Source organism: Neoarius graeffei, chromosome 14 (genome assembly GCF_027579695.1).
Source record: "Neoarius graeffei isolate fNeoGra1 chromosome 14, fNeoGra1.pri, whole genome shotgun sequence".
Lineage (NCBI taxonomy): Eukaryota > Metazoa > Chordata > Actinopteri > Siluriformes > Ariidae > Neoarius > Neoarius graeffei.
Window position 1 is genome coordinate 60,972,727 of NC_083582.1, and position 26,695 is coordinate 60,999,421.

Below are 26,695 nucleotides of genomic sequence, written 5' to 3' on the forward strand. Positions count from 1 at the left end.
TTCTTTTGTATTCCCGCTCGCCCATGTTCCACTTAAGGGAACAGCCATATTGCCATTTTGTGGGCAGTGTCAAAGATCAGCATGATGTAGAATCATTAATACTGTAGGTTTCCTGTATTTTGATTGGTACACTGCTCGTGACACCATAATGTAGCCGGATGTACAAAACATTGTTGAAAAATGGCAGAGTACAAAGCCTTTGGTAGCAAAAATAATAAACGTGAGAAGGGAAAGCATTTTTTTCTGTGCTCCATTGCTGACAACTGAGCAATGTAAACAATTTGCTAAAACAGTGGCTACACATCTTGGGAACGGGTCACACTTTAGAAACACTCTCCTTTGGTCGGAATTCTGTTGTTTGCGAAGACCACTTTGAGCCCGACTGCCTTGAAAGGAATCTCCAGGCCGAGCATACAATTCTAGTACAAGTTCATATTTGTCTCATCTGTCCACAGGATGTTATTCCAGAACTATACAAGCTTTTTTTTTTTAAAGATGTTTTTGGCAAACGCTAATCTGGTCTTCCGGTTTTTGATGCAACGGTTTGCATCTTGTGGTAAACCCTCTGCATTTACTCTGGTGCAGTCTTCTCTTGATTGTTGACTTTGATAAAGATATGCTTACCTCTTGGAGGGTGTTCTTAATCGGGTCAATTGTTGTGAAAGGGTTTTTCTTCACCAGGGAAAGAATTCTTCTGTCATACACCATATTTATCATCAATGGTCTTCCAGGTCTTTTGGTGTTCTTGAGCTCATCAGTATGGGTTTTTTTTTTTTTTAAATAAAGTATCAAGTAGGATTTGGCCACACCTAATGCTTTGTCTCTCTCTCTCTCTCTGATGGGTTTCTTTTTGATTTTTCATTTGAATGATGGCTTGCTTCACTGGCAGTGACAGCTCTTTGTACTTCATATTGAGAGTTAACAGGAACAGATCCCAAATGCAAATTCCATACTTGAAAAACATTCCTTTGCTTATTGTAGCTGAATTAAGTGAATAATTGACCATGGAACAACTGAGGCTACATCCACACGACAACGAGATTTTTTTTTTTTAAATATCACGTCCACATGGGCAACGGATCAGTAAAATCTCAGGTTCATATGGCAACGCAACGCTTGCTGAAAATGATGCAATACACATGCCACACCTCTACGTGCGCTGTAAGACGGTCCCATCGGAGACACCAGAACAATAGAAAAAGTAGACACATGCGCATAACTGCGCATGCGCACAGTGACTATCCCTGTCACTGTCACGCACACACTTTCTCACTCCCTATCCTATGGACATAGTCCCTTTAAATCACATGCTTGTTTTTTGAATGGAGACGCGGAAAGAGGAATGAATGGGGGTAGATGGAAGCCGGTACGCCAACATTCTGAGATCCTCCAGAATTCTTTAATGGTCCGGAATAAATTGAATGCTACACGTTGATGGATTACTTTGTTCTTCTACGCCCTTTTTGAGGAATGTATTGTCGGACTTAAACCAACATCTGAAGAGGTGAGATCGCTCCTTTCTTTTCCCTGTTTTTGCTGGCGGGATTGACTCTGCCCTAAGGGCTATTCTCTCACTCTCTCTTTCTCTCACTTTGCACCATTACACAATAAATATTCACAGTGAAAATATTTTGTAAGCGCGTTTCATGAACCAAGTTATAGGATTTGTTGACAACTCGCATCGAGTTCGTTACACTTCTACCCGGCGTGAAGCACTGACAGTCATGTGGTTGTGACGTCATCGTAAACAAATCCGTTCTACTCATCCAGATGACTTTGCTCCGTTGCCAGATTTTTTCCACTCTGGAACCCGTTCTCAAAAGATTTCGTTTTGGGGCACCCAAAACGCCGGTGCCGTGTGGACGCCAGGCCGAAATGATAAACAATTTTATCAGATTCACCTGAATCCGTTGCCGTGTGGACAGGGCCTGAGTAGCCTACTGTCCAATGGCATTTATTCTCTTAAAAAGAAGGGAATCACATCTAAAAAATTGCTGTAATTCCTACTTTGTTCATCCAGTTTGGATGTAAATAGCCTCAAATTAAAGGTGAAAGTCTGGACTTTCAGTTCATATGCTTTATTTGATTTCAACTCCAATACACTGGGGTAGACAGCTAAAATAACAATATCTTTGCCAAATGTACAAATATGTACAGACCTGACAATACAAATGGTCGCCACATAGTTAAACTATCCCTGCTCCTGTAATGTAATGTCTGTATATTTATCTTTAGTTATTTTAGCAGAATTCAACTCACACACACACACACAGTATATAAACATTTTGTATCCAAATGCAAGATTATTAATAAACCATTTCCAACCTCTTCACAGCACTGACAGGTGAGGGCCTCCTTCACTCGAGCCTTCTCCACCATAACGTCCTCATCCTCATTAATATTCTCCTCTGGATTCCGCTGCACTTTGCCCTTGGCTTTACACGAAATCCTACAGCAAGGACAGCCAATAATAGCCATCAAATGAAAAGATCAGGCATCTCACACACATAACAAATGGCTTTCAAAAGCATAAAACTGAGATCATAACAGACACATTGTTAATATGTAAAGAGAACCTGCACAGCTGGTCATTTTTCATAGTTTGCCCTCCATAGCGGATCTCGAGCCATCGCAGCAAGAAAAGCAGCAAAATGCACTGGAAATAGGGCTACAAACACCATAAAATATTCAGTATAACAAATCAGGGTATGTGTGTAAAATATATGCAAAATCAAAGTATAAGAAACTCACAGCAATAACAGCAATCAGTAGATTCTTCCAAAGGAACTCCTCGTGGAAAGCTCGTTGGAATGTAGCCTGAAATTAGACAGACAAACACAAAGTCAAGCATTTCACCTGCAGTCCCATCTCAATTTCATAAAAACGTGATTTCATTTATTGTTCAATACGTAAACCCTAACTCAGCGTTTCATACACACGTAGGCTTCCCATGTACGCTAACGACCACCAAAGTATACCTGGTGACCCATTTTAGCAAATAAGTATGAAGAATGAGAATGTTCTGTGAGCGGCAGACAAATACTGTATCACTAAAAGGAACCGTGTGCAATGGAGAGCTTTCACACTGTAGATAATCTGAATCAGTGTGCATGTTGTGTGTTATCAACGTTACCACAACAACAACAACAAGGAGCACTTGTGTCTGGTCAGGCATTCAACTTTATAACAGTGCTTTTTTTTTTTTTTAACCTAGCCTATTTAACTTATTATTAAAAGGATATTAAACAGTCTGTGTACATTTGGTCATTCTATTTTTGTGTCAGTAACAAATTAATCACCCATTTTTGTTTTTATGATCAAAAATTGCAAATACAAAACTTGAAAGCAATTTTTTTTTTCCTTCTTTGCAGGCAGAGCTGTATGTTAAATTTTTTTTTTTGCAAAAAAAAAAAATTGCTGGTGCTACAGAGGTTGATAGTTTTGTAGCACAGGCCACAAAATTGTAGCACAAATATAAAGTGTCCGTTACCCTCTCCAGAAACAATTACATGTAGTGCAATTCATCGGTTAAGCAAAAAAAAAAAAAAAAAAAAATAACTCAAAAATAAATGCCGTTTGCCGATCACGGCAAGTGCCCTGATGTGCAAAAGATTACCTTGGTAATGCAGTTGAGGCAACCCATCAAAGGATACAATGGGTTGAAAAAACACAGCACATTATGTAGAAAACGTGTTAGTCCAGGATTATCATTCACAAAGACCAGCTGGACTATGGAGGCAGATACTACACAAACCTGTGTCAATAAACATACACAACAAACATATATGCACAGTCAATTAGCCTGGGATGCATTTCAGAATAATATTCCATAAATTGTTCTCTTTTACTTTTAACTAACTCAAAAACCTGTTGCTTAACAGTGTACACTTTATTTTGGTACTGAATGTCATTTAAAAAAAAAAAAAAAAACCACACTGAGTGCAACAGTGGCAAAATATTAGTGTTAGTATTACAATTTTTAAAACCTTTTAATTGACATTCAGTGACTTTAATGAACAGTATGCATGTTTTTTTCCCCCTATTTGATGATGATGCCCTTTATGGTCACTAGTCACATGTACCAGCGAAATTAGCCGTCAACCTGTCCGTACACATACAACATACAATTGACATAGGGTAGACAGGACAGGAAGACAGGGATAAAGATAAAAAGGAAACACAACATGAGGAGAGATAAGGAAAAAAAGAACACCCCCCCACTATGCTCCTGTCAGGAGTACAGTGTGGGAACATTTAAAAAACCTTTGCATAAGCACACAACAACACAAGTACACTTTGGCGCTGTTTACACATACCCGGGTATTTTTAAAAACGCATATTTTCTAAACTCCATTTTCCAAAATAACTTCGTGCACACAGCTGCGTTTTTTAAAAAAATTACGTTTATATTGATCCGCATAAATACGCTGTCAAGAGCTGTTAAACTACGCCAGAGTGTGCAGGCAACTTTTTTGACGACATCAACAGAAGCGCGGATGTGAGTACACTCACCCTGTATGTACGGACGTACCAACTCTGCGAGTGACAGGAGTGAGGATCGAGACATTCTGAAATTTTCCTGCCATTCCTCCGGGACGACAACGCCATTCTCGAAATTCTCCCACCAGATAGCAGTCCGTCCAGGTCGAACCCAAAATCGCCGACGCTGGCACGGTCGGGCTCTTTTGGTCACCAGAAGCTCCACAATTGCTGCCCTCCGAGCCCTAATGCGTCTCTGCTGGTCAATGAGCTTTATGAGCTTTATTCTCAAAAGCAAACAGGCGAATATAGCTCTTAATAACAGAAATGCTGCTACTCTGAGTGTTTCCATGCTTGTCATATGTACAATGGTCGCTCTTTTGTGGCGCGAAGACTGCCTAAAACTCAGTTTTGGTCTCTTTACACACAAACGCAAAACGGAGTTTTCAAAAAATCTCCACTTTTGCCAGGGTTTTTAGAAAGAATCATTTTCAGAGGAAAAAACTCCGTTTGTGTATAAACGAAAGGCACAAACGAAGGCAAAGGTCTGCGTTTTTAAAAATACCCGGGTATGTGTAAACTGCGCCTTTAAACACGGGACTTGAGGGGGGGGAAGGAGGTAATCTAGTGCAAGCAAGCAGCCGTCTGCTCCTGCAGCCATGAAGGCGCTGGTCACACACCCGCTTGTCACACTGTGGGTAAAAATTTTGTGTTCGTGTTGTGTTGTTTGTCAGCCTGTGACCTACCATCATAGAGATGACCGAGAAAAAGTCTCTGTTGCTCTGGACTTTAGTAAACATGAACGACACACAGTATGTGAATAGGATCGTGGCTGGGCAGAAACCAATGAGGCAAATAATCTGAAGAAAAAGAAGCAAAGAGAGATGAGACCGAGTTATAAAAACTGTCATGTAGATGTGGGCTGTTTAACCAGACTTGTGAAAATACAGAAAAAGCCTTGTAATAGAGACTGAAGAAAGTACGCGTGTCTGATTGCTCAGTATTAGTACATTACTGTTGGATTGTAGGTTTAAGTAGAAGGATAATTGGTTCAGGTTTTTATAGATTCATATAAAATATTTTTACTATTCATTATTATTACTGTGCCCATTCCTACTCCAACACTGCTCGTCTTCTTAACGGTGCTAGAATCAGGAAAATTTCTCTAGTGGGAAGTTGCTTTGAATGAAACATTCCAAAGCTCAAAGTGAAACATTTCATCTTTATATTATGAAACTACAAGTGTTTTATTTCATGTATGTTTTTATCCTCACCACAGCCAAGACATTATTGTTGGAAAGCAGGTCTGTGGAGTGAAACGCGAACAATGTGCAGGTCATACAGATGAGGATGAGGTAGTAGAAGGGGATATCTACAGCTGCCTGCCCACACCAGTATGATGATGGCACCAAACCAGAGATCCTCAGTGTTGAACGACATTTTATCTAAAGCAGATTTATTTAAAAAAAAAAATCCTATAATTTAATTACTACTACTCTTTTAGCTAGATTATCTCAGAAATGACTGTTAAACTGAATCACAATTAGGGAAGACATGACAATAGATAACGAAGGACAAGCATTTTAAGATAAACATTGTTTTAAAAATTAATAAATGGCTTAAAAATATGAATACCTCTCGATCTCGTGTATGGTCCATTGCAAAATAGGCTGGCATTCCAGCTGCCAGCATACCCAGTATCACAGCCTCAATGTAAACCAGAGCATAGGATGTTGAATCTGGGATTTGCTAGGCAAAAAATAAATACATAAACTGTTACAAACTGAATTGCTCCATCATTACTCACTCCATCCTGTCAAAAACGCTAAAAAAAAATAATAATAATAATAATTATATATAAAATTATAAATATATAATATTATAATTTAGAATTATACTGTTTATTTATACTGTTTATATTGTTTGTCTGAGTGTTTAGTCTATGTCTAGTTCTTATCTAGTGTTTATACTGTTTATATTGTTTGTTTTTTCAATTATTCTATTTTTATTTATTGCATTGCCTGTTTGCACCGTGGGTCAGAGAGGACTGAAATTTCATCTGTGCTGTATGTCGAGCATGTATAGCATATTTGACAATAAAGTTGACTTGACTAAATATTAATGATGGCATTGAAAACAATGCAAATATGAAGTAAATTTATGACACTCACATAGTCGAAGGGTTTGGTCCAGGTGTTAATGTGACCAGTACCATTGTAGCCTCTGAGGAGGGCGTTGCTAAGAACATTCACTGCCATTGGCAAAGAGTGCACTGCGGTACTGTTAAAGGCTACAATGTAATTAAAACCCTAAAACAATAAAAAGGAGAAAGAGAGCGCTTGACTGAGAACAAGAAGACAGAAAAACATCTTTAGTGATGCATCACTTAAGTAAACCGGTGTCTAAGACACAAACTAGAGGTCTGCACGGGACAGAATTTTCAGTCCCGCTCCCACCCGCTCCCGCATTGTGCAGTCCCGCTCCCGCAAAGAATTATGATCTTCAGTCCCGCTCCCGCCCGCCATATTTTGTCCCGCTCCCGCCCGCAAATCCCGCATGACGCAGACATTTGCGTTATTTCTCACGAAAGTTCTTGTCATTGACTTGGAGAATTAAACATGCTGAGCTTAGCTGAGCTCTCCACTGACCGATCCTTCATTTATTGTAAGTTTATTGTTTAGACTCTGACATTCTGCTGACACATTCCAAGTTGAGTGCTGCATGTGCTCATGATTGACAGCTCTCGCTTTGATTGACAGCTCTCGCTTTGCGCACTCGCACTCCCACTTCCAAGTCTGTGGCGTTATGATTCCAACCGCGATTTCATTCTCCTCTCATATGAAGTGCTGCGCAACCACAACCAGCTCCTCAGATTGTTCAATTTAAAGCTAGAAATAGACAGTGTATAATCTGTGCGATACACAGTCCTTTTTAATACTAGTTAATACTTTTTAATACTTAGGACTAATACTCTTGACTTTTTAACAGTAAATGTACCTCTTTTTAAAGCAGCACTTACTTCTGAAAAACTGTGAGCTTCACTAGAGGAGCTCTGCTCTTCTGCCATGATCGGAGATCTCAAACACGGAAGAGCGGAAAGGAATCGGAAACGTACGCGAGATTAGACCACATCCGCAAATTTAGGCATCTTAAAATGTTTTTATTAATGCCAAATAAAATATCCAGCACAAGTTATATATGATGGACATAAATTAATAATTTATAAATTTTATTTTAAACACATTTTTAGTTAGCAGGACTGCAGCTTATCACCTCTCCCGCCTGCGCCCGCATTGTGCACTCCCCCTCCTGCCCGCAATGAGCTTTCAAAATTTGTCCCGCACCGCACTGCTTTGCGTCGGGTCCCATGGGTCCCGCGGGACTCCCGCGGGAGCGCAGGGCTCTCACACAAACTCAAAAAAATAAATAAATAAAATGCAGCAGAGAGGCAGCAGAGTAAGTGAGCCATTTAAGGGATTCAAATTCTGCATCATGGTGCTTTTCCATCCAGCTTAGCCTCTGAAGAGCCACTATCTGGATGAAACTCCATCAATACACAAGAAAACCCTGACAACTTCATAGCTTGCAGCTTGAGAGAATCAAGAGCTCCATTACTCCACTTCACTTTAAATCAGAGGTGGACAGCAACGAAGTACATTTACTTGAGTACTGTACTTAAGTACACTTTGAGCATCTGTACTTTACCCGAGTTATTTTTTTTGGAAACTTATGACTTTAACTTCACTACATTTGAACGACAAATATCGTACTTTTTACTCCACTACATTTACATCAAGGTCCTCGTTACTTGTTACTGTGAAGCAGTGGATGTTTTTTCTTTTCTAAACTGTGATTGATTTTTTTCACAGGTGACACTGAGACAGCCGATCAGTAATCACTAGGGCCACGTCATGTCCATGGACTGGATAAAATCAAGTTCAGTGATTTCTCCGCAGCATTATTTGAACATGATCAGTTGATGGCAGAATGGAAGGAGGCGGTTCTTCTGGAGAATGCACGCACCCATGGCCATACCTAGAACCCATGTTTCAGTTTTCTTTAATCCTTGCAGAGTCGTTTCGTTTAAAAGGTTTGCCTTGTTTGCCTAAAACGAACCACATCATCACAGCCTACAAAAACTTGCCGTCCAACCTGCGGAAGCAGAATCGAGGTACGTCAACGTTTTATTCCAAGACAAAGCCTGCAGCGAAGTTGTCTGTGCTTTTAGAGCTAGCGATAACGTTGCAATAGCTGGTTAGTCAAATGATTTCCTATGGATGTGCATCGCCTTGTCCACGGCTAACGTTAACACACAGCTAGTTAACTTGGACACCGTTAGTTAGCATGTAAAAACGGAGTTACGCTAACATGAATAACGTTAACTTACCTGGAGTCCTTTCAGAAATACGTTTCAGCATAATCTTGCCAAATAAACAAAATGTAGAAATCTTTCTTTTCTAGTAGCGTTAGCTATCCAATATGATTTTGAGTTTGAAAAGAGTTTGCTAGCATGTCAGGTAGAGCTTCACTGACTAGCTAGCTTAACATTAAACCACCATGATGGCACAGCATGCGTTCATTTTGTGAATGCACAAAATCCAGTCGGTTGCTTCAGAGGCATTAGGTATTATAAGTGTTGTGACAATAATACAACAATGTGTTGACAGAAAATTTACTTTTAATACTTAAATATTTTAAAAAGCAAGTACTTCAGTACTCAAGTAAAAACTTGACTGGACCACTTTCACTTGTATCGGAGTAACATTTGACCAGTGGGATCTGTACTTTGACTTAAATAATGAAGCTGGGTACTTGGTCCACCTCTGCTTTAAATGCATCCCATACACACAGTGATTAATAAACTAGTTTAAATCAAGCATTTCAAAATAAAGGTTTATGTTTACCTTAAACAGCCACACTCATTATTAGCTAAATTCTAGCTGAAATCCCCTAAATCTACATTAAAGCCATTATAAGCAAAAGCAGTCTGTTGCGGAGTTTATAGTTTTTGGTCTGTTGACTCCAAGTGCAACTCACCTTACTGGAACCTGTTACATTGATGGCAGCGCTGTGAGGTGCAGCAGACATGTAGTCTGGTTGCCTCATTATTTCCACCTTAATGTCCTGAGACTCGAGATTATGAATGAAGCCTGATATATCAGAGTCTATGAGAGAAAAACACAAGCAAAACAAAAAGCTTAAACTAAAGCCCCACTGTGTGGCCTCAATAACAGCATTAGGCGCAAAAAAAAAAAAGTCTCTATTGTGGGTCTCTACAGACTTTCCTTTATTGAGAACCATATAAAAGTAATTCCATTAAAGTATTCCTCTAATTTGTACATTAACTCCCAGGTATTGATAATCTGTCAGTAATTAAATAGAGCGTATTTATCATTCAATTAAGTCAATTATCTGCCTGTTTGCTCAGCCTTTTTAAAATCAATAAACTAAACTCCCGTCCACAGAAACAGACAGACAGACCAGAGGAGTTGAGCACGAGTAAGCTGGTGGCATATTTGTGAGGTGCTTCATGGCTGCGGAGCAGATAAATAGGCTGGAACTGTCTCTCAGGGGAGTGGATCTGAATATTCCCTGTAACCAGTGACAGAACCAGCACTGCAGTCAAGAAGACCAGGAACAGTGTCACACTAGTGTAGAAGAGAAAAAGACAAAGAAAAATATTAACTTTTTTTTTTTTTACGTGCAATATTAATATTAAAATCAGGAACATTAACAAAGTATATTTGGTGACCCACTTTCACAAAGAATGAGTGTGTTCTGTGAGCGATATATAAATAATAATGAACATAACATACTGCATCAATAAAAGGAGCTGCGTCGTATTAGAACGACTGGCCAAATAGCCAACCACATGAACGGCGAGCTTTCACACTGTAGACAAATCTTAATCAGTGTGCACATTACATGTTACTGTCAATGATCCCATGATACGGGTAGTATCTCACTGGGCTGCGACAACTCGCGACTAGTTGGAGACACAACAATTGCGATAAAATATGCGAATTAGCGACAATTTTCACTTGGAATCACACTGAATTGATATTCGCATATTTTACCGCAATTGTCTCCAACTAGTCGCAGGCTGTCACAGCCCGGCTTTCCCTCGGCAGGCAGGGAAGTAGAGGAAGCCTCACGGAAACTGACTTGAGAAGGGTTCGCGACGGCTTTGTGACACCAGCGACGCATTTGCGGCTATTTTGAGAGAAATGTTGTCGCATGGGGTGGCACGGTGGTGTAGTGGTTAGCACTGTCGCCTCACAGCAAGAAGGTCCGGGTTCGAGCCCCGGGGCCGGCGAGGGCCCTTCTGTGCGGAGTTTGCATGTTCTCCCCGTGTTCGCGTGGGTTTCCTCCGGGTGCTCCGGTTTCCCCCACAGTCCAAAGACATGCAGGTTAGGTTAACTGGTGACTCTAAATTGACCGTAGGTGTGAATGTGAGTGTGAATGGTTGTCTGTGTCTATGTGCAGCCCTGTGATGACCTGGCGACTTGTCCAGGGTGTACCCGCCTTTCGCCCGTAGTCAGCTGGGATAGGCTCCAGCTTGCCTGCGACCCTGTAGAACAGGATAAAGCGGCTAGAGATAATGAGATATGTTGTCGCACGAATTTTTTGAACATGTTCAAAATTTCAGCGACGAAGGAGCGACACTTTGCGACTCACGCGAGGAAACTGAGAAGCCCCGCAAATGTTTCAAGACACTTTTGAAACTCTCTCGCGAATGACGTTCGCAATGTGTCGCAAGCTGTCGCAGCCCAGTGAGATACTGGCTTAACACGGAGCGTTTGAGTCCAGTCAGTACATTCAGGTTTTTAATAGTACTTTTTTTTTTTTATAGCCTATTTAACTGATTACTAAAAGGACAATAATAGTCAGTGTGTATTTGATCATTCTACTTTCATGTCTGTAACAAAAATTAATGGGTAATTCTTCTTTTTACAACCCCAACTCAGAAAAACTTTGAATGGTATGTTGAAATTAAAACTGAAAACAATGTTTTGTAAATAATCCTTTACCTGTATTGCACTTGAAACAATAAAACAGGACATGATTTGATGTGAAATTTGAATTTTATTGTATTTTTCAAAACTGTTTTGATCCTTGCAACACGTTTCAAAAAAAGTTGGGTTGGTAAAGCATTTACCACTTTTTACTGTTGTCATTCCTTCTCACAACATTTAAAAACTGTTTTCGAACTGAAAACACCAAGTGATGAAGCGTCTCAATTTTTAAATAATTTCTAACTCAATCATTTTAAAATCAATATTTTGTGTCAAATTACTGATTTCTTTAGTAAATAGCTGTGCAAGCAGGATAATGTACAGCAAGCTGGTCATTATTGCAGAATAAATCCCTTCAGGGTGATTCAAGACCCCTTTGCTATCAGGGTTTATTTCATGATAATGACTGGCTTGTTGTGCATGATCCTTTATATAAATGAGACATGGTTTTGTTGTGCAATAACTGAATACAGTGCCTTGCAAAAGTATTCATCCCCCTTGGCGTTTGTCCTGTTTTGCTGCATTCCAAGCTGGAATTAAAATGGATTTTTAAGGGGTTAGCGCCATTTGATTTACACAACATGCCTACAACTTTAAAGGTGCACATTGTTTTGTTTTTTTTTACTGTGACACAAACAAAAATTAAGATATAAAAACAGAAATCTGGAGTGTGCATAAGTATTCCCCCCAAAAAAAAGTCAATACTTTGTAAAGTCACCTTTTGCTGCAATTACAGCTGCAAGTCTCTTGGGGTATGTCTCTATTAGCTTAGCACATCTAGCCACTGGGATTTTTGCCCATTCCTCAAGGCAAAATTGCTCCAACTCCTTCAAGTTAGATGGGTTGCGTTGGTGTACAGCAATCTTCAAGTTATGCCACAGATACTCAATTGGATTGAGGTTTGGGCTTTGATTAGACCATTCCAAGACATTTACATGTTTCCCTTTAAACCACTCCAGTGTAGCTTTAGCAGTATGTTTAGGGTCATTGTCCTGGTGGAACGTGAACCTTCATCCCAGTCTCAAACCTCCGGCCAACTCAAACAGGTTTTCCTCCAGAATTGCCCTGTATTTAGTGCCATCCATCTTTCCTTCAGTCCTGACCAGCTTTCCTGTCCCTGCAGATGAAAAACAGCCACACAGCATGATGCTGCCACCACCATGCTTCACTGTAGGGATGGTGTTCTCAGGGTGTTGGGTTTGTGCCACACGTGGCATTTCCCATGATGGCCAAAAAGTTCAATTTTTGTCTCATTTGACCAGAGAATCTTCTTTCATGTGTTTGGGGAGTCTGCCACATGCTGGTGGGCAAACTCCAAACGTAATTTTTTTTTTAAGCAATGACTTTTTCTGGCCACTCTTCCATAAAGCCCCACTCTGTGGAGTGTACGGCTTCAAGTGGTCCTATGGGCAGATACTCCCATCTCCACTGTGGATTTCTGCAGCTCCTTCAGTGTTATCTTTGTTGCATCTCTGATTAATGCCCTCCTTGCCCGGGCTGTGAGTTTTGGTGAACGGCCTTCTCTTGTCAGGTTTATAGTGGTGACATATTCTTTCCATTTTGCTATAATGGATTTAATGGTGCTCTGTGGGATATTCGAAGTTTGGGATATTTTTTATAACCCAACCCTGATCTATACTTCTCCACAACTTTGACCTGTTTGGAGGCTCCTTGGTTTTCATGTTGCTTGCTTATTATTGTTGCAGAGTCAGGGTCCTTCCAGAACAGGCCGACTTATACAGACATCACGTGACAGATCATGTGACACTTTGATTGCACACAGATGGATCTTAAAATCAACCAATTATGTGACTTATGAAGTGAATTGGTTGGACCAGCTCTTATTTAGGGGTTTCATACGAAAGGGGGTGAATACTTATGTACACTCCAGATTTCTGTTTTTTCATCTTATTGTTTGTGTCACAATACATTTAAAAATATATATAATGCACCTTTAAAAGTTGTAGGCATGTTGTGTAAATCAAATGGTACTCACCCCCCAAAAATCCATTTTAATTCCAGCTTGTAATGCGACAAAACAGGACAAACACCAAGGGGGATGAATACTTTCGCAAGGCACTGTAACTGGACTCACTTGTATATGATGGGTTTCTTCTCCCTCTGCAGGTTGAGCATATGGAGCCAGGCCACAGTACTAAACTGCTGCCTCCAAAGGGTGTGGCCTGTCACTACATCATGCCTGCCCTCTGAGAAGGTCAGTGGTCTCTGGTCCACATCATCCAGATAGAAGGCATCACCTCCTTCATCTACTTTCTCCTGGTTAAACACACTGTAATCTGAAACAAATAAGGCTAAAGTCAACCTTGATGTTTTTTCCCCCCAATAAATGTACAGTGGTTCAGACTTTGCTCTCTACTCATGGGCCTTTCATAATTATGCAGCAGACAAAACCAATACAGAAAGAAAATTTACACGGTCATTTTGAATTATATTTTTTACAGCCCCAGATCAGAAAAAGTTGGGACAGTATGGAAAATGCAAATAATAAAGTAAGCAGTGATTTCTAAAATTACTTTGACTTGTAATTCATTGCAAATTGTATGAACCAAAGATATTTCGTGTTTTGGCTGGTCAACTTCATTTCATTTATTAATATACATCCATTCCCGTGTTTCGGGCCTATAACTCATTCCAAAAAAATGAGGAGGGGGTGACTTAGTGCCAGTAATGAGGTAAAACAATTGAATAATGATGTGATTTGAAACCGGTGATATCAACCTGTGACTGTAATCATGATTTGATACAAAATAAGGATCCAGGAAAGGCCTAGTCTTTGAGGAGCAGAGATGGGCCAAGAATCTCCAGCTTGTCAAAAATGCATGAGCAAATTAATGAAATGTTTCAAAACAATGTTCCTTAAAGAAGGATAGGAAGTTATTTGGATACAAATCACCCTCTACATTGCATAATATCATAAAATGATTCCAGGAATCTGGAGAAATTTTGGTGCATAAAAGGACAAGGGCACAAGCCTAAGCTGAACACCTGTGATCTCCGATCCCTCAGACAGCACTGCATCAAGAACAGTCAGTCGTTCATCTATCACAGATACAACCACAAGCTCGGGATTACTTTGGCAAACCTTTGTCAAGCACTACAATATGGAGTTACATTCACAAATGCCAGTTAAAACTCTACTGTGCAAAAAGGAAGCCTTATGTTAGCTGTGTCCAGAAGTGCCGTCAGCTTTTCTGGGTTCGGAGGCATCAGGGATGGACCATCACACAGTGGAAACGTGTATTGTGGTCAGACGAATTAGTATTTTTTTTTTTGAAGAAATGGACGCCATGTGCGCTGGACCAAAGACGAAAAGGACCGTCCAGACTGTTACCAGCAACAAGTCCAAAATCCAGGTTCTGCCATGGTATGGGGTTGTGTCAGTGGCTCTTGGTAAAGGTAACTTACACTTCTGTGAAGGCAGCATTAATACAGAAAGTACACTGAGACTTTGGAGCAGGGGTCATCAAACTACGGCCCACGGGCCGACTCCGGCCCACCCCCCCCCTTTGACCTGCCCCCCACCACTTGAACCGGCCCTATGAGGCAATCCCCAAAAGTGGTCATGGCCTATTTTTTTAAATTGCTTTTTAGCAAATAACAACATGTCTGTATCTTGTATTTTGTTGATTTTATCAATTAAAATTGATATTTAGTTATAAAATGAACTACTCATATTTTCTGAATTTTCGTCATATGCTCACGATCAAGCAGTGACAGGCAGCGCACGCGCAGAGAACTGTCAGTGTTCAGGACAGCAAAATGGCTAGCGGTAAGTGAAAAGTTGACAGAGAGTGCAGAGTTTTTAAAGAACAGTGGACCACCGATTATTTTTTCGTTCAGTGTAAGGACCGTGCAGTTTGTCTTGTATGTAAAGAAAGTGTGTCGGTTTTCAAAGAATATAATCTGCATCGTCACTACGAAACCCACCACAAAGAGTATGCTAGTTTGCGAGGGCAAACAAGAGAAGACAGGATTCGGAGGATGAAATGCGGACTGGCTGCACAACAGAATGTATTCCTTCGCCAAACCCAGATCAACCAGGCTGCTGTCCGAGCTAGCTATAAGGTAGTTCACCTACTAGCTGCCCATGGAAAGCCGTTTACCGATGGGGACTTTGTTAAAGTATGCATGCTTGCTGTGGCCGAGGAGGTGTGTCCCGACAAGAAGGATGCGCTCAACGCGGCGAGTCTCTCCGCACCTACTATGACCAGGCGAACCGAAGATTTGGGGGACACCGTGTATGACCAGGCGAATGAGAGAGTGTCAGAATGCGAGTTTTTTGCTTTGGCCATGGATGAGAGCAATGACGTGCAGGACACAGCACAACTGCTGTGATCTATTGATCTATTGCTCATATTATTATAATTTCACTGTTTTTTTTAATGTATTTATTTTACAGGCCTATTTATTTGACCTTTATTAAGTGCTGCACACAATTAATATTATTAATAATATCAACAGGCCTAGCTACAATTTATAATTTTCCACTCACCTTTGCCAGTGTCAATCACCTCAACTAGGCAGATGTTTCTTACCTTGACAGCTTTGATGTTATTTTTATTAGAAAATAAATAAATGGAATATCTGTGGTATTTCAAATTAAAACAAAGTGTGAAGACTCGATTACTACTTTTGCAAACCACTAGTAAAGATAAACAAATATGTGCCGGGTTGTTTTACAATCAGGGTACAAAGTTTGTGTCACAGGGGTCCAAAATTCAAATTGATTCAAACTGGTTCTTGTACCAGTTTTTAAGTGAAGGACAAGTTAAAGAACAGATTTCAGGTAATTTTTTGACATACGTGTATGGTAGTTTTGTGTAATCTGCTATAAGATAAAGAAGATTGAGTGTAGCTTTAAGCAGGGCTGGGAGAAACAAATGAAGTGATTCTCGGAGAGGACATTTTTTTTTTTGACAATTCAGAATCCACTACTTCCATAGTGCTTTTAAATACAAGGCTGTAAGCTTTGTGTTAGTTGTCTCTAATATTTATGTCCCAATATCTTGACCACATTTTAGGATGAAAATAATCATTTTAGATATATGTTACTTTATATTGAAAAATTAGCTGTCTCGGAGAGGACTTTTTTTTGACACAATTACATACTAATTTGATCAAAATAGTCTGAAAACTAGAGGTCTGCGCGGGACAGAATTTTCAGTCCCTCTCCCGCATTGTGCAGTCCCGCTCCCGCAAAGAATTATGATTTTCAGTCCCACTCCCGCCTGCCATATTTTCTCCCGCTCCCGCCCGATGCAGACGTTCGCGTTATTTCTCACGAAAGTTCTTGTCATTGACTTGGGGAATTACACATGCTGAGCTTAGCTGAGCTCTCCACTGACCGATCCTTCACCTAGCGCACGTAACGAGGGTGCGCGTTGCCAGGCGGCATGCGCAGCTGAGGCTTTACAGAGATACCCATTGTGAGCTTCACTAGAGGAGCTCTGCTCTTCTGCCATGATCGGAGATCTCAAACACAGAAGAGTGGAAAGGAATCGGAAACGTACGCGAGATTAGACCACATCCGCAAATTTAGGCATCTTAAAATGTTTTTATTAATGCCAAATAAAATATCCAGCACAAATTATATATGATAGACATAAATTAATAAATTTTATTTTAAACACGTTTTTAGTTAGTGGGACTGCAGCTTATCACCTCTCCCGCCCGCTCCCCCTCCCTCCCGCAATGAGCTTTCAAAATTTGTCCCGCGCCACACTGCTTTGCGTCTGGTCCCGCGGGACTCCCACGGGAGTGCAGGACTCTACTGAAAACTTACTGGCATTCAACATTAAAACTTAACTATGTTTCCAATGATATGGAACCAAATATTTGTTTTATGGTATAAAGAATGATTTAAGTGCATCCCTTTTGGAGCTACCTGTGGTCAAAATAAAGCACTTTTTCTAAATGACACGAGTAATTTTGCTAAATATGACATATATTGCCATACATTCACCAAAGATAACGTTATCACCAAATTTTTTTTGCATGCTAAATAGAGCTATCACAGGGCTACAATAAACAACCAAGTTTATTTAGTCAAGCCACTTGGTATTGAAGATAATAAGTGTTAAATGTGATTTTTAGCTTACTTACACTGATTGTAAACCAACCCTGCCAGGAATCAAGTGTTGATATAGTAGTGTGGATATAGTAGTGTGGATATAGTAGTGGGGATGGCTGTGCCAGGCTAGTAATCTCTACTACACAATGACGCCTGCTGGTGGTCATATTTGTCTGGGTCATACAATTCTATGTTATATAGCTGACCCCACCCCGGCCCCCCATCACAGTCAGGAATGACAATGTGGCCCCCAGAGAAAAAAGTTTGGTGACCCCTGCTTTGGAGAAACATATTCTGACTTCAATATGACATCTTTTCCACAGATATTTCAACAAGACAATGCAAAACCACATTCTGTACACGTTACAAAGGCATGGCTGAGGAAGACGACGGTGCCCGTCTCCTCTATCCTCAACACAGAATGTGTGGTAAATTTTGAAATGAAAAACATGACAATGATGACCCCGTACTGTTGCACACCTTAAAGGGGAACAGAGGGCAATATATAGAGTAAATATAACAATAAAACACACATTAACGAACCTTATTCAAGACTTACAAAAGTTTTTTGTTCTAAGGTTGGAAAGTTATAGTGTTTTGAAAGTAGCTCGAGCAAACTATTTCCGCAGTTTGAACAGCCCGGCATGATATTAATTTTATCCAATCAGAATGCACGTTCATTTTCTCTGCGTAACACTCATGACGTATGTATGTGCCCAGTTGTGTTGGCTCATTGAGGTTGGGAATAGCACGTGTGAAATACCTGTTTCTGCCTCTTGCGACGATTTCGCAAGTCCACGGGTGGCGCCTATCTCATTGCAGCAAATAAATTCTGCTGGACTCGTGAGCAACTCCACGTTACATTTTCCGCACGAGCACCACGCCGTGTCACCTGCACGCAGACGCTCTGCCCCACGCTCGCCATGCCCATGGTCAGCATCAGTCTCATCCTCGCCGTCATCCGAGCTTTCTTCTCTTAGTTCATCATCGGAGTCGAGAGTACCTCTCCTAGGTTCAAACTGGTACCCTTCTAAGCCATAGCCTGCTTGCAGTGTGTCTTGCGGGATCTCTTCGTATGATTCGACAGAGCTGTCGCTTTCACTTGATGCGCCCAACGCCATGATTACACACTTCTCTCCTCTATTTCGGAGAGTTCCGCTAGTGCAGTGGGTAGCGCTGACGTCACGATCTTTTAAAAATGGCGACTCTTGTGCGGTTTAGCGTATAAAGTATTATATTTACAATTACCAAGATATTTCGTTGTTTTCTAGTATATAAATTTGATAGAATACGTTACTTTGTCACATCAGCAACTGTATATGTGACCCCTCACCGAATCCAGGGACACATGTCGGCCGAAACGAATCCGAGATAATCGCAAAAGAAGCATTTTTTTTCGAAATTTGTGATTTTTGTTTTTTTCCATCATGTGCAAGTTGAGATCTTGAAGAATGCAATCAGTATTTCAGATAATAGATTGTTTTGTTGGAAAAGCATACATTTTTTGTTGCAAATTGTCTCGTTTTTGTCAGGACTGTAGCCTGCTGGGAGGTGTGGGTAAATTACCATATGGGCCATTCACATGAAGATTTAAGTCATTTGTTTTTTTTTTCCGCGAATCAGCTGTATGATCCGAGTTGAGCGCATGGCTACTTAACCTGCATAGAGGCGTGTAATTTCACTATGGAATGAGTTACTAAACAGAGCGCAGAGGAGCAAACACTGCAAAGCAAACAGACACACGGTATTTACATCGGAGATCACCATTTCTAGCAAAAAAAAACGCAACCTCGTTTTCCAGATTGAATGGAATACTTGAATGATTGGATGATACACGGACCGTTCTAGGACTACATTCCATCGGAGGCATTGGTGTGTGCAAGGCGCCGTTTCTCTTTCTGATGGGGTAAGTTTATTAATCTAAGGCTGTGTGGTTATTTTTGCATGTAACGGAGAGTGTTGTGGTTTGGTTAAGCCTAGGTCACAACCGGACGTACAATTTTTTGGCCATGTGATTTTTGGCATTTTCCCAAATCGCTGCGTTTTTTTTTTTGTTCACGGAGAAAGACGCGCGTTGGCCGTAAGTTTGTCTTGCAACCTGAAAAAAACGTAAGCGCCTGTAGAGTTTGTTTGACATGACAAAGAACCTCTGCGGCCAGTCTGCGGCTCGAAAATCAGCACATCACACGCGCGCTCTCGTGCTTTTCACACGCACGCTCTCGTGCTTTTCATGCGCGCTCTCCGTGTGTTTCTTGCATGTAGACCGGCTGTAGGAGCGCATACTGTACGGCCGGTTGTGACCGAGGCTTTACATGAAACTAGTGTTGTGTTAGTTGTGTCATCATCGTGCTAAATTTTTTTCTTACGGTGTGAGTAATTTTTCAACCACAAAACGTTAAAGTATACTTTAGGACTTATTTTTGTACTTCATAATTGTGTTGGGCATACTTTGCATGGAAGGAAAATTGACGTGGTGATCTTTGTTTACATGAAAGTAGTATCGTGCTAGCTAGTAGGGGGTTGGGCTTTCCTTAATGTCATGCAAATGAGCACCATTATGTGCCCGCCCTACACCCAGAGTAGCTGAGATGGAAAGCTTTGAGGGCGATTTTCTCCCTTTTCTGTTTTAAGAAGTATACACTTTCAAAAGGCCACACATTCTTCAAATATTGTCAGATCTCCACATGGAAGGCATCATTGGAAAGCTTAGAAACTGTACTTTCTGAATCTGTCAATAACTCAAAATGCCCCCGGGCCGACATGTGTCCCTGGATTCTGTGATCTGCCACATATATTATATCTGGTACCCCTTTAAGACCTGGTTGCAGGAAGAATGGGACAAAATAACACCTGAAATGTTGCCTCACTTGGACTCTTCAACCCATAAAAAAATATTTCAAGTGCTGAGACGCGGAATGGCAACATTACAAAGTGGTAAATGTTTTACCGTCCCAACTTCCTTTGAAATGTGTTGCAAGAATCAAAATTGAGAGGTATTTATTTTGAAGAAAAAAAAAAAAAACATTCAAATAAAACAAATAAATGTGCCGTTATGTTGTTTTGGATGCAATACAGGTCAGAGATTATTTACAAATCATTGTTTTCAGTTTTAATTTCAACATATCATCCCAATTTTTTCTGAGTGGATGGATGGATGGATGGATGGATGGATGGATGGATGGATGGATGGATGGATGGATGGAATTCCAAAAATTTTCAAATTACATAAAGCTAGACAAGACAAAAAAAGTTTCATCCCTGTAAAATTCATTTTGAACAGCAGTATTACCTGCCTGGTCCACTTCTGCTTCTGCCTCCAAACGCAGAAAGACATCTTCTAATGTTGTCATGGAAACACCATAGTTAATGATGCCCAAATCAGATCTACTGTCCAGCATGGCAAAAAGCCCTATATGTAAGATAGAAAATATTAAATGTTATCCAAATATGGTACATAATACAACAACAAAAATGTACAGACTACAGTATACCAATTACTGAGGCAGGAGATTAATGTTTTCTTCATTACAGAAATATTTAAAACCCTTTATCTGAACTATCAGTAGATACAGTATAAATTTATATAGATGGGTGTTAAATAAACTAACAAAGGCTTTGGCCTTCCGCAAACCAGCAGATCAGGTTCTGCAGGTCTCTGAAACCATACAGTTGGGTGAGGGGATGCACAACGTTCATTTACAGCATCTTGATGATGTGTTGGTGAAGTGTACCATCTAGCATATAGGTCCAAAATCTCCCTTACCTTACATCCACACGACAACGAGATTTTTTTTTAGCGGGTAAAAAAAAAAAACCTATATATATATCGCGTCCACATGGGCAACGGAATAAAATATCAGGTCCATATGGCAACGCAACGCTTGCTGAAAACGATGCAATACACATGCCACACCTCTACGTGCGCTGTAAGACGGTCCCATCGGAGACACCAGAACAATAGAAGAAGTAGGACACATGCGCATAAACCCCTTCTTCTACCCGGCGTGAAGCACTCACAGGAACAAGCACACAACAAGAAGAAGAAGATGGCTGCGACTACGCGAGGAAATCGTGCCTTCTGTGTGTACAAATTAGTTTTATTAGTGTGCATAGTTTTATATAACTTAATTTTCTTATTGTGTGTGAACATTTTGAAAAGCAGGCTTATCCAATAAAAAAAAAAGAAATTCAAGAAATGGTTCAGTTACTTGTTTATTTAAAAGAAAAGCTGTATACAAAAGTGAATGCAATGCAGTGGTTCATACAAAAAAGTCTGTTGAAGGGTCTTCCAGGTCTCACCCAAAATCATCATCTTTTGGTCCGTCTAGTTACACGCCGTGGTGGGTTTAAAAGAATCTGACGCGTGTGGTCGTGTAAGTGTCTCTGCCGCTCGCCTAGTTGGTATAACACCTGTACATTTTGCTTCAATAATGCGAATAAACTTAGCAGCGACTGCAGCACTGAAACTACTACTACTACTCTGGGGACCGCCATTGTTGCTGCTGTTGTTACGAATGATGCGCGCGAGAGTGCTGCTTGTTCTAGTCATGTGGTTGTGACATCATCGTAAACAAATCCGTTCTACTCATCCAGACGACTTCGCAACGGCGCCGTTGCCAGATTTTTCCACTCTGGAACCCGTTCTCAAAAAATATCGTTTTGGGGCACCCAAAACGCCGGTGCCGTGTGGACGCCAGGCCGAAACGATAAAAAATTTTATCAGATTCACCTGAATCCATTGCCGTGTGGACAGGGCCTTAGGTATTCAACCGGGTAAGATCTGGTAACTGTGAATGCTGTGAAGCATATGATTTACATAATTTCACACCTATCAAACCATTCAATGAGCCCTTGTGCCCTGTGAATGCTGATAATGTCATCCTGAAGACACCACTTCCATCAGGATAGAAATGTTTCATCATAAAGACGGTCAATGAGAAGAACTCGACTGCTTGATTTGCAGGGACATGTGGACCCAAAGTACGCCAGCAAAATGTTGACAGCATTACAGAGCTCCGGTATATTTTTTTCCTTTGTTTCGTTTGCTTTTCCTTCATATCATGAAGACATGTACAAGATTGAAGGAAGGGATTCAATAAGTCATACATTGTGCAACAGAGGATAAGCTGGTAGATAGGTTTCTGACAACACACTCAAAAACACTGACACACAACTAAAAATGCCACGACATCCATTTTTAACGCTGAGTGTAGTACTTACTTAGTAATTATGCCTGTCCATCTCATCTCATTATCTCTAGCCGCTTTATCCTGTTCTACAGGGTCGCGGGCAAGTTGGAGCCTATCCCAGCTGACTACGGGCGAAAGGTGGGGTACACCCTGGACAAGTCACCAGGTCATCACAGGGCTGACACATAGACACAGACAACCATTCACACTCACATTCACACCTACGGTCAATTTAGAGTCACCAGTTAACCTAACCTGCATGTCTTTGGACTGTGGGGGAAACCGGAGCACCCGGAGGAAACCCACGCGGACGCGGGGAGAACATGCAAACTCCGCACAGAAATAGCCTGGGCCCGCCCATCCTAAGCGTGATGCAACACGAGGGCCTGTTCCAAGCTTAGTCTGGCCAGGCAGGCTATCTACAGCATTTCCAAGCTCCCGAAAAATCGGGAACCAATCAACTTTGAGCATCTCCAACGGCCCTGGGTAGAGGCGTGTTCAAGGCAGTGACATAGTAGAACTGCGACCGGAAGCCATAGATTGTTTACAGAATCTATGCCGGAAGCGCTTCATTCACATCACGAACATGGAGCAGCGGTAAGCCTTTAACACAGCGGTAGATGCTGTATTGAAAGCATTCGACGGGAAGTTCTCATTGAAAACGGAGCAAAGAGCAGCCCTGGAGGTATTTATTGAAAGGAAGGACGTTTTCGCCTTGCTCCCGACCGGATTCGGTAAGAGTTTAATCTACCAGTTAGCCCCGTCGCGTCACATACGTCAGAGGAAAGAGTGATGTGACTGGTTTAAGCTTCGTCACAGCCTTTTCTGCCTTCGACCAGTAGCAAACTGAGTCATTTCAGGGAGGCGGGTCAACCACGGGCTCTGGGAAACGGTTTGGCTTAATAGCTTGGCCAGACCAAATGCTCGGAGAGCTTTGAAGTCGTGTTAGCCAGGCTAACACAGAAAGGCCCTCGCCAGCCACGGGGTTCGAACCCGGACCTTCTTGCTGTGAGGCAACAGCGCTAACCACTACACGACCGTGCCGCCCTGCCTGTCCATCTGACGTCATGAATTTTTTTTTTTTTTAATAATATACACTGTGAATGATGCAGAGGCACAAAACATGGTCCTTCTAAACCTGGGGTGCCTGTGATGACCAATCGGGCGGATACGGCCCGATTGGTCATCACATCCGGCCCGGTGGTTCATGAGACTTTTTTTTTTAATAATAAATTAATAAAAATCGAATGTTGTGGTTTTTTTCGTAATGATTTTAAATCTAATGTTTCAATTTGATTCCATTTTCGTATAATCCATCGGTTCGTTTTTAGCTACTCTCTGCTTGCTGCAGCACACGCAGGTGCAGTGACCCGGATTTAATGTAGAGTAGGCTAGTTGTTGCTCGTTCACAAGCAACAACAGTCTAAAAAGAGAAAAGTTGATTCTGAGGGTCGCATCTTTCAGGAAAAATGGAGAGAGAAATACTTTTTCTGGGAAGTAGGGGGAAAACCTGTTTGTCTGATTTGTTCGCAACAAGTGGCTGTACCGAAGGAATACAATGTCAAAAGACATTACGAGACCCACGCCGACAAATACAGCCAATTCACCGGGCAACGCAGGACTGAAAAGCTAAATGAGCTTGCCTCAAACCTTCAAAAACAGCAAGCAGCTTTCTCAAAGTCTCGAGAGACACATGAAGGTTCGTTTTAATATCATACATCATCTTCAGTTCTCCTTTAATGTTAAATGCGGCTGTTTTCAAAGAGGGGTGTCTCAATATCTTTGTTGTACATTTTATTTCATGTTAGGGGCAGTGAAGGCGAGCTACATCATCGCATGGGAGATCGCAAAAAAAAGTGTCCAAGCCATTTTCGGAGGGTGCATTCGTCAACGATAAATACGCATCTGTTGGAATCCAATCTTTCTATCAGTCATTGCCACCAGAGTACCCAATTATCACGGCCTTTGCCGGTAAAATACTCTGCATGTTCGGGACAACATATTTATGTGAACAGGCATTTTCAGTAATGAATATTAATAAATCGAAACTGCGTAGTCGTCTGACCCATGGACATCTCAACGATGTCATGAAAATAGCAACTGCCCAGAGTCTGTCCCCCAATGTCGACAAGCTGGTAAAAAGTAAAAGACTTCTGGCTTCCACATGTAAAATGTAGCTGGTATTTCTCCCCCATGTAACCTTGTGCTGTGTGCTTGAGGGGGAATAAACAGGATGGGTGTGTGGAAATATATGTGGGACTTGACCAGCAAAGTTAATGTGCCATCTGTAGTTTGTTTTTATTGGTATGTTCAGTCATATTTGGCTCTTTTAAACTAATGCTACTGGATATTTAGTCACTTGACCTATTGGTGGAATTATTTACCCTGGCACTTCTTTCTTTTGACTCGTTTAGGCCTACTTGCCAATCGTTTTAATTGGCCTAATTAGGCCTATGCATTGACATGTTTTTGATGTGCAAGATCAATAAATCTGATCTAAGTCATTTACAGTTTACACTTGTGTTATTTGTGTCTTAGTCCATTTCTGTAGCATTTTTTTTTATAAATGTAGGCTACTTGCATGCTTAGACTGTTACATTTTCAGAGGGTAAATTGCTTTTGTCTGCCATGTTATTGTGTGCCTCATTTTGAGGCTATAGCTTTACAATTCCTTTTGGGCGTATAGGCCTTCAAAAATCATATAAAATAATGTCCTTTTGTTGAGTTAGTGTCTGGTCTTTTCAGGCCAAAAGTGTAATTCGGCCCCCAAGGTCCCACTTGAAAAAAATCTGGCCCCCTTACCAATTTCACCCTGGCACCCCTGTTCTAAACCCATCAATCAGCACGAGCAAAACTGTTATGTAATCTGTTATTCAGTCAAGCATAAGGCAGTGTGCTCTATGGCAGATGGTGAAGCAGAAGGTTAACAGAAGTCGAACCTGGAAATGTTTCCATGCTCTCAAAAGGCAACGTGAATGTGAGTTCAGCTTCTTGTTGCCTTGACAACTCAGCCTTCAAAACATGCTGCTTCACCAATGATGTGAGGCTGTCTACCTCGCAGGTTTCAGTCACAGACATCCTACGCAAAGTGGGGAAAAAAAAAAAAAAAATCACATGCTTAGGGAAAAAAAAAAAAGTCACCATCTTGAAGTGAACATTATTGTTGTCACCCTCCCTTCCAATCATACAAAGAAACTCTGGAAATGCCAAAATAAACACGTTACAAAATGCAGGGATTATCTTTTAAAAAAAAAAAAGCTAAGTGATAATTAAAATTAAATTACTTAAATGTAATTAATTCATTAAAATGTCTATACTGTTTTCAGTTATCTGTCGTTTAAAAATTAACCATTACATCACATAAAACAAAGACAATTCTTTCAAAATTAAAATGGCTTATAATATATAGGTAGCATTGCTTGGACCGAAGGTTTTACAAATGCAGTTATACGTCTTGAAAATAATTATGAACTCAAGTTTTAAGCTAAACACGAACGCACATGCAACACTGACCTGAGATGGTAGCCGACACCACATTTGGTTTTGAGGTAGAGAGAAGAACCCACACATTTCAGCTGGCCTTGAGAGATAACTGCCTTACGATCTGAGGAGCCGGGAGATTTAAACGGGAACATTAAATTTTCTTAAGAGTGAACGTGTGTGTAATCGATGAATATAGGAGAGAGACCATTGAAAATATTGGTGAAGCAAACCTGCAAGTATGTCCGCTTCATCCATATAGTGTGTGCTGAGGACAGTAACTCTGCCTGCTCGCCGACTCTTCAGTAATGACCACAGTTGGTGACGTGACACTGGGTCCATACCAGCTGTAGGTTCATCTAGAAGCAGGATCTTCATTTCCCATATACAAACAAAGGATCAGACGCATTCACCTACAAAATCATAATTCTGTGCAATAG

General features: G+C 40.9%; 1 protein-coding gene and 1 long non-coding RNA gene across 3 annotated transcripts in view; one reads left to right on the top strand and one right to left on the bottom strand.

Annotated features, from left to right (window-relative positions):
* abca5 (ATP-binding cassette, sub-family A (ABC1), member 5) overlaps positions 1 to 26,695 on the bottom strand; it is an 86,001-nt gene that overhangs the window by 18,902 nt on the left and 40,404 nt on the right. For both annotated transcript variants that reach the window (XR_009656539.1, XM_060940164.1), the window contains exons 15-29: positions 26,489 to 26,627; positions 26,289 to 26,379; positions 25,715 to 25,854; positions 20,876 to 20,995; positions 13,591 to 13,792; positions 9,961 to 10,127; positions 9,517 to 9,644; positions 6,651 to 6,788; positions 6,115 to 6,228; positions 5,754 to 5,924; positions 5,226 to 5,339; positions 3,617 to 3,754; positions 2,752 to 2,817; positions 2,577 to 2,668; positions 2,326 to 2,449 (exon numbers count right to left, since the gene is read on the bottom strand). Coding sequence is in view for 1 of the 2 variants with exons in the window: in XM_060940164.1 (XP_060796147.1) it covers positions 2,326 to 2,449; positions 2,577 to 2,668; positions 2,752 to 2,817; positions 3,617 to 3,754; positions 5,226 to 5,339; positions 5,754 to 5,924; positions 6,115 to 6,228; positions 6,651 to 6,788; positions 9,517 to 9,644; positions 9,961 to 10,127; positions 13,591 to 13,792; positions 20,876 to 20,995; positions 25,715 to 25,854; positions 26,289 to 26,379; positions 26,489 to 26,627 (1,944 nt within the window). In the remaining variant the exon portion in view is untranslated. The remainder of the gene's footprint in view (positions 1 to 2,325; positions 2,450 to 2,576; positions 2,669 to 2,751; positions 2,818 to 3,616; positions 3,755 to 5,225; positions 5,340 to 5,753; positions 5,925 to 6,114; positions 6,229 to 6,650; positions 6,789 to 9,516; positions 9,645 to 9,960; positions 10,128 to 13,590; positions 13,793 to 20,875; positions 20,996 to 25,714; positions 25,855 to 26,288; positions 26,380 to 26,488; positions 26,628 to 26,695) is intronic.
* On the top strand, positions 24,149 to 25,279 carry LOC132898501 (uncharacterized). Its single transcript, XR_009656540.1, has 2 exons — positions 24,149 to 24,474; positions 24,584 to 25,279. It is a non-coding gene; the product is annotated as an uncharacterized LOC132898501 (long non-coding RNA).